The sequence below is a fragment of the Anopheles ziemanni genome, chromosome 3 (assembly GCF_943734765.1).
Source record: "Anopheles ziemanni chromosome 3, idAnoZiCoDA_A2_x.2, whole genome shotgun sequence".
Classification (NCBI taxonomy): domain Eukaryota; kingdom Metazoa; phylum Arthropoda; class Insecta; order Diptera; family Culicidae; genus Anopheles; species Anopheles ziemanni.
In genome coordinates, this window is record NC_080706.1 from 32869035 (window position 1) to 32876887 (window position 7853).

General features: G+C 46.3%; 1 protein-coding gene across 1 annotated transcript; it reads left to right on the plus strand.

Moving 5' to 3' along the window:
* The first annotated feature begins 1914 nt into the window (after positions 1–1914).
* On the plus strand, positions 1915–2628 carry LOC131284578 (putative uncharacterized protein DDB_G0291608). The gene has a single exon (XM_058313440.1). It carries the CDS (start codon positions 1915–1917, stop codon positions 2626–2628), a length of 714 nt encoding a protein of 237 aa, XP_058169423.1.
* The last annotated feature ends 5225 nt before the right edge of the window (positions 2629–7853 follow it).

Genomic DNA, 7853 nt, shown 5'->3' on the forward strand with positions numbered 1-7853 from the left:
ATCGAAACTCACACACACACACACACGCACAAACACGTTTCACTTGCGCCGCTGACCAAAGTGCATTGATCTTTCCCGGCGACGAACCGAACCTAGCAATATCATCACATTACTCCGCCGTCCATCCCATCCGCGATCCGCGCATTCTGATGCATTTTTCTCCCACCGTCGTACCACCGCACACACAGGCACACACATATTCTCACACTTTAAGAGACCGATCGTGCTTGCAAGTGCACTTCTTCGCCGCCGCATCTTATGGTGGTTTATTCTCTACTTTTTTCCCCTTTTTCTTTCAAGCATTTTGGGGTTGTTTTTTTTTTTTTTTGGTAAGAACTTCAATTAGTCCCTGTTCACTACTTACAGCCCACCACACCATGCATGTGTGTGGGTTTGTGCGCTTGTGATAGTGTACTTATTTGCTTCGTAAACTTCTTTTCTTGTTCGTTCAAATCTCCAGCACTTCTTCTTTTACCCTTCGTCGTCGGACGTGCGTTCTAGAATGTAAGAAGATATGGTAACTTTATCATATTCGTTTTTCGAGAATGGGCGCCCGCGTATAGGAACGGTGTCGAAAGTACACAACAACAATCCTATCGTTTTCAACTTGGACGATCGACAACGATGGAGAAGAGAGGAGGCAACTAACTCTGCCTTGAGCTCACGCGTTGACATATAATCTCGTTGTCATTCCACACATTTTTGTATCCTATTCCAGTCACCACCGCCCGGCGATGATGGTGTCTGATGTTTATGGTAGTTGCTGGATGCTGCCGCTGTTGCTGCTGTGGGGGTCTCTTTTCTCATAAATCTTATTTTCAAAAAGAGTTACCGGTTGTGCGCCGGTTTTTGGATGTTTCACAGAGGCAGAAGCGGCGGGGCGGAGAGCGGTCACACACGACACGCGCATCTTTGGATGATGTTTGAGAAAACGTGTTGGAGAAATGTGGAGGAAAACAGGTTGTGTACGGGTGCCGGTTTATTCTGTGTGTGGGGCACCCAATGAATATGCTCTTGTATCTCTTGTGAAATACTATTCTGCCTGGGAGAAATCGGGAAACCAGTCTGGGCTCTCAAGCCTCAAGCCCATCGTTGGGAAGTTACAATGTTGCGTGCTTACAAAATGATCGTTTTATTTTTTAAGACATTTCAAACATTAAACTAATTGGGTTTCTTTCTTTTTCTTTACAGACATCACCATACAGCAACGCAATTCAACAATAGCATAAGGAAAGGAGCATAGGAGCACGATAGGAAAAAGAAATACTTCGATTTAACGATACTCTTTCAACGAGCAATAATATATTACGCACACAAGTAGAGTAATTTTATATATAGAAAGTAAGACATTTATTATTTATACCTCCCCCTCCATTCAAGCATCAAACGCAACACGTAATTTAATTTTGTGGTAAGAAAAGTTGCAATATTAAGAACCGTCCATTATTCTCATTTGTTTATCGGTTAGGAAAGTATGTTTAAGTGATTCTCAAACCAAAAACAAAAACGATAATCAAACTCAATTTTGAAGTGTTCTCTCTTCACATTTGTGTGTGTGCAAGCGCTTTCGAAAGGAAGGTTAATTTTTTTTGTAAAATTTACGTTCATGCCGCTAATTCAACCAAAAATTAAGTTAAACTTAACACATCAGTATCGATTAGTTAGTGGATCGCCGATGCATTCAGTTGGGCGCGTAGAGATATTTAAAGAAAAAAGCGAACGTAGTAAGACATAATATTTACATCGAGATTGATTTTGTAAGGGAGGAGGTAGATTGAATAAATCGACAAAAGGCATTTAGAGCAAACGTGGCTCGGAAGAGAAGAAGAGACTTAACGTAACAAGTGCGTAGCGTAGGTTCGATAAATTTGAGGGTTAAGTTAGTTTCGGGTTAGGAGATCCAAAGACATCAGAATGCTACCAACAAGCCAGCATCAGCAGCAGCACCAGTCGGCCGTCGACGTCGCTCAGCAGCAGCAGCAGCAGGATGCCCAAACGCAACATCTGCTCAACGTGGCCGCGTCGTCCTACACGACCGCCGTATCGTCGAGTGGCGGCTACAGCATGAGCTACCCGCTCGTCACGGGCCACCATCTGACCGAGAACAACAATCTGATCATGCATCCGTCCTACGGTAAACCGGCAGCCCATGTCGCTCACCAGTTGCCGCCGGCTTCGCTCATAACGCTCCAGCCGGTGCCTCTGGAGGCGCATCACCACTCCGCGTTGCACCACGTGTCCAACCTGGGTCCACCACCACCGGGCACTCCCGGCTCCCTGCAGCAGCAGCAAGGACAACCACCGCAGCAGTCCGTTGTCACTTCGTTGGCTCCTCCGCCCGGTTCCGGTGGGTTGGGTGGATTACTCATCGGTGGTGGCGGAGGAGGTGGACAACACCTTCATCATGCGTCCATGCAACAGCAACATCAGCAACAACAGCAACAGCAGCAGCAGCAGCAACAACAACAGATGGATCATCAACAGATGGACCACCAGCAGCAGCAACAGATGGGAGGCATGTCGGGCGTTGGACCGCAACAAGGCGGGGGTCCACAGTCTTCCATGTCGCATAATTCGCCCATGAACGATCCAAACGGAAGCGGTATGTTGTGCAGGGTGTGCAATTAAAGCAACAAAATACCCTCGCGATCAAGACTGAATCTTCACTTGAGCGATAATCAGATACGCAACATTTGCATTGGATTGCTTGTGTTGTCCCAGAGAATCTCGCGCATATTCTTCCTCCCCCGAGCAACAGAACACTCTCCGGGTTCATTCGTGCGAAAAAAAAGTATCCTCGAAGTGTGTTCCGTCGTTTCCGTTGTAGGGATCGGAAGTGTATTGTGGTGCTATTCTCTGGGCAAGCGAAGCGCATCCGCATGGTGTTGCCCGGTATATATGCAAGCGAACGCAAGAAAAAACATATCCTTTATATCCAATATACTCTCTGTCTGTGTTCTGTTTCGACATCGAAACTCCCCCGAGCAGAAGGGATGGATGTTGTTGGATGTCGACGAGAAACGAGAGGGGCTGGATAGGTATTGTTTTTGTTTGTTTTCATTAGTATAGTTGGTGGTGGTGTTATCGAACAACTTTTCGGGAGTGCACCTGTCTTCCTAGGTAGTACCGTAGGTCTAGCCGCGGAAGGACTAACTCGGGCCACGAAGGAAGCGATACCTTGCAACGCAACGTCGAAACAATGGATAAGGGACAAATTTTTGGATCCCTGCCAGCAGGGGGGACCCGGATGATGATGCGCCAGGATAAATTGAAAACAAGACGATTGAAAAAGGAGGTATGTGGTGATCTGTTTTACAGGCTATCCATTTTTTTTGAGCGCCTCAAACGATGTGGTGCCTTCAAGAGGAAACTTTCAACATGTTCTCGAGCGAGTGTCAAAGGATAGAGAAAGTGAGTATGCATTAATTGCGTTAACGTTAAAAACTTTTTTAATGATCTTCTAGATAAAATATAATACCTTAACGCATGGCCCCATGTACAGCTAACCAAATCCCAACACTTTTCAATGGAAAACATCAACACAACTCGCCTTAAGCAACCTCCAGCTATGACGGGCTAAATAGAATTGTATAAAAATGTTCCATCCAAAGTAAACTATAAAGGAGTAAAGAAAACCGGTAATATAATTCCAGCGAATAATATATTTCCATGTTCTCAGCTTTGCGGGTTTCCCTCGGGTGCCAATCTTCGTGCCATTAGTATCCAAACACACGCTGATGAGCCATTCGCAAGAGTTAACCGCCAATTTACGGCACGGCAATAACAAAATGCTAACAAATGACTATGGAAATGGAAAAATCTTAGCTGTAGGGGGGCACAAGACCAATCGGAGTGATAGAGTATGCCAATATCAACTTCTAGTGGACGCGAGCTAGTTTGTCCTCTTTCCTCTTTGGCAGTATAAGATGATGAACCGAGGAAAAGGGGCTTGGAAGAGGAAAGGATCTTGTTTCTTTTTATATAAGAGGATCATCCCTTCGGGGGCATTACTGTACTTTTCTGGGTCGATAATGGTCGGCAATTATGGGATTATGGTTTTACGGTCAGAATGCTTCACCCTCCCTCCCCCTCCTCCCGATCATGATCTCGTATTCGCACGGAAGGGCTTAAGTTAATTGGTTCGCTTCTCTAATTCTATTTAGTATATGTTTTGGTTATCACTAAAGAGACTGCAACGTTTGGTGGACCGCGAATATCTGTATCGCGATGGAAAAGGTATTAGCTGCAGCTCCTTATTTGAGCTTACAACGAATCGTGGCGCGAAGTATCCTAGTTTTTTTGGGCTTACAACGAATCATGGCGCGAAGTATCCTAGTTCAATAAGGGATAGATCCGTGTGATGGCAGTATATGATACACAAATGCAAATAGATCAACCGGCGGATAGTAAAACTGAAGACAGTCACGATACCTTTAGGACAAGTTTCCGCTTTACGTTACACTCTCCACAGTAGATTGGCATGCGTTGCTGAATTTCAGACCAGTTTGTTCTGGCAATACCCGCTGCTTCTGGCTTCGTCATGCAACGATTAATGACGAAAGTAACTAGAAAAAGGGGGTATAATATATCACGCAATCGACTTCCCTCTAGCACTATTTTTTTTCTTCTAATATCTACTTGCGCGGCAAATGAGAAATACATTTCACGAGGCATTTTAACTCTTTTACTGTTGAGTATTCAATTTTTTCGATTACATCCCGAAGAAATATTGTACCCGATTCCAATCAAAAGCATGTGGTTCATGTCTTTTATTTGTGTGTGCAACATTTTAAATCACCTCCCCACATCGAATGGGCCATTATCTCCGTCTAATTAGTTTTGTTGCTGCTGGCTGGTGTGCATTGCTGTTAATGCTGCCGTGTAACGGTGCATAAGCTATTAAAGTGCTCCCGAGGGGATGGAAACGAGTTTTCACTCCTAAAAGACGGTTTGAAGAAATAGGAGAAAATCATCCACACACCACCGGATGATAGGCCCTTCGAGTAAATCGCGGGGAGAGTTCTGTTTTAATGTGTTTCTGTCATATCATTTGTTACGATTGCACCTCCTTCGGACGCGAAACGAAAAGTCTCTGGACAGACTTCCCTGGGAGCGGTGCCTTTTCTTGTGCGCCAGTTTTGAAAGAGGGGTAGCCCTAAAGAAGACCCCGATGTTCTAGGAAAGCAGAATGAATGAGAGAATTAAAGAGAACGGGGTATAAACCCATCTTGTACGATCGTTTATTTCTTTCTTCATGCTATATCTCCACTTCAACTCCTCGGGGGGAGAGTGTGGATGGATGAAGGAATTTAAATAAGACCCCTCAATTCCCAGTCGGTCAGCCGCGCTCGCGTGTGGTGTGCCCCCTATGGATATGTGGAACCCTAGTATCTTTTCGTGAACTATGTTTACTTATAATGCTTGAAATGATCCATAAAGGTTTGCCAGGTTTCAGAAAGACCGCCATAAGGGAACATGGAAAAAGAATGATCGAGAATTGCGGTGGCTATCTCAGTTGGAGCTGGACGATATACTTCACCTTCCGATGATTTAACTATTTCTGCTGCCTCTCGATGCAACTGACGTTCTATGGGGAGGGGGAAAGGTCGACGACGAAGATTTCTGCAAGCGAAACAAGGAGAATAGGTGGAATGTGTATTAGGGGCGTCATTGCACGCGTTCCGTGGACCGTTAACTTTGAGGCCGCGCTAACGAGTGAGAAACGTGCTGCCTGCACGACGAGAAGAAGACGAGAGAAGTGGCCAGTAATGTGGAAAATCCGGTCTCTATTCAGGTGGTTGGATTGGAACCAACAAACCCCCCGCCACCACGCCTCCGGAGTTCTGTCGTGTGCCATATGCATCATCTGGTATACGAACGAATGCAACTCGAGGAGTCTGACTTGGCTTCTCTAGTAACAACGTGTGTCGTGCCCACGTGCCAAGAGCGCCTGTTAATCGTCCTTCATCCTCCTCACCTCGCATAAGAGTCCATCTGTGGTGTATGAAATTCGATCGAGTTCAACGGTATCAGCCAGCGAGAAGAATATTAGAAGGAGGAGAAGAAATTCGTGCAGACAGTAAGAAATATGGTAAATATCTGAAACCTACGACGGGTCGTTTAAGAACTGCAGTAATAGCATAAGAATTACGTGATGCAAACACTAGTTCTGATCGTGAGCCCCCTCCTGTCGTCTCCATCGCCGTGTGCTCTATTGGTAACCCCTCAAGATATGGCGTTCATTGGCAGTAAGAACAACCAACAAGACACACACAAACTTCTCTCGCCCGCTCCCTTCGGAATCCCTCAAAGGCAGCGTATCCGAAGTAAAAGAAGGTATGAAGACCATGCCTATCCCGATTCCAGCGAACGCAGCCTCCAGGCAGGATAGAAGCATCGAGCAGATTGGTCCATAAACATTCCACCTAACGGAACCAAAACCAACAATCACAGTTCTCCTTACGATTTCGCCAGGGAAAGGGAGAAGAAGGAGGCGATCTCACCCTCGCCCATCGTTGGCGCAGGCACTTTGCTTTGGTGCTGCGTCGTTGATTGGTGGCGTTCGGAAACAAATCTATCGCGGGGAGTCGTGCCCCCTCGGGCAACAGTTGGGTGTGTTTGCTGTTTTCGAAGAGTGTTCCCAAGAAATAGTTAGATGGAAATGGTGTGCCAATGGGTTGCATCGTGCGAACGAGGAAGAACATCAATATGCAACTCTTTCTTATAAAGGGGCTACGCAAAAACTTCTTGTTACGTCACGTTCTCTCGTAACCGCAAAGGAAGAGCAGAACACAGAGAAAGGTGCCTTCCGGATAAAAGTCTTAGAAAACTATTCCAAGAAGTGAGTTTACGCAGCTTTATTTGATCGTTTGTGAGAAGAATTCGCACGCGAAAAGAAATCTATAATTTGGACAATACCATCAATATTGATTATACCGTGGGTCAATGCGTGGAGCAGAGCGATGACGTTGGAGGAAAGGAATTTGAGGAAAGAGCGACGTCACAGCACAATCCAACCACCTTTTGACCAGATGCCTCGTTTTTCTACCATTTTCTCGAATGGAGCAAGTTGTGCAAAATAAGCGCACACACCCGGGGTTAGGTGGTTTCCACTTGATGATCACTTGTGAGCTTTTTGTGTGACCCTGTGTGTGTGTGTCAGGTTAGTCCGTGGACGTGCGCACTTGGTTCGGTGGTGGCTGAATGACTTGTCCCGGGAAGGATGACGGGCAGAATCTCTGCAACCGGCAAGGGCGAGAGAGAAGGAAAGGAGTTTCAAGAAGAATCTGGGGCGCGCGCACGACGAACGGCGTGGATAAATGGATGCCGGTGGCCACTACATCTCTCTACCCTCTTTCTCCTCACAAATCGGATGGTGGAGGAGGATCTGTCCGCGTGTTTCAGGTTAACAAATTATCTTCCCTCGACTCCTTGGCGGTGCCAAGCGTGGGGATGAGGGAAGTGTGGTGTAGAGTACTCGCGGCAATCTTTTGGTCGGTTTGATGAACACAGTTGAGTTTGAGGAAGAAGGTACCCGAGAATTTCTCCACGAATGCCCGTGGAGCTTTTTTTTTTGAAGCGCACCACAGTTAGCCTAAGCTTCCCACCCTCCGCCCACCACATTTCACGCATCCCTTGGGTGAGATTCGAAATAGGAACAAGAAGTTCGGCCGGGGCCGATTGCATCATTATTGGAACCGATCTTTCCTCATTCGTCGTGTCGGTGATCAACGGTGGTCGTCGATCGTGCGCAACCCCTAACGGGGAAAAACTGTGAAACAACCCCGTCCTCCTTCGATCGGAATAGTGGAGCGCGCCGTCTCGCGGTTGTGTGTGTGGATGGATGTATATAG

What these genes read in the sequence shown, in the direction of transcription:
- LOC131284578 (XM_058313440.1), top strand. Translation starts at nt 1,915, where the DNA reads ATGCTACCAACAAGCCAGCATCAGCAGCAGCACCAGTCGGCCGTCGAC.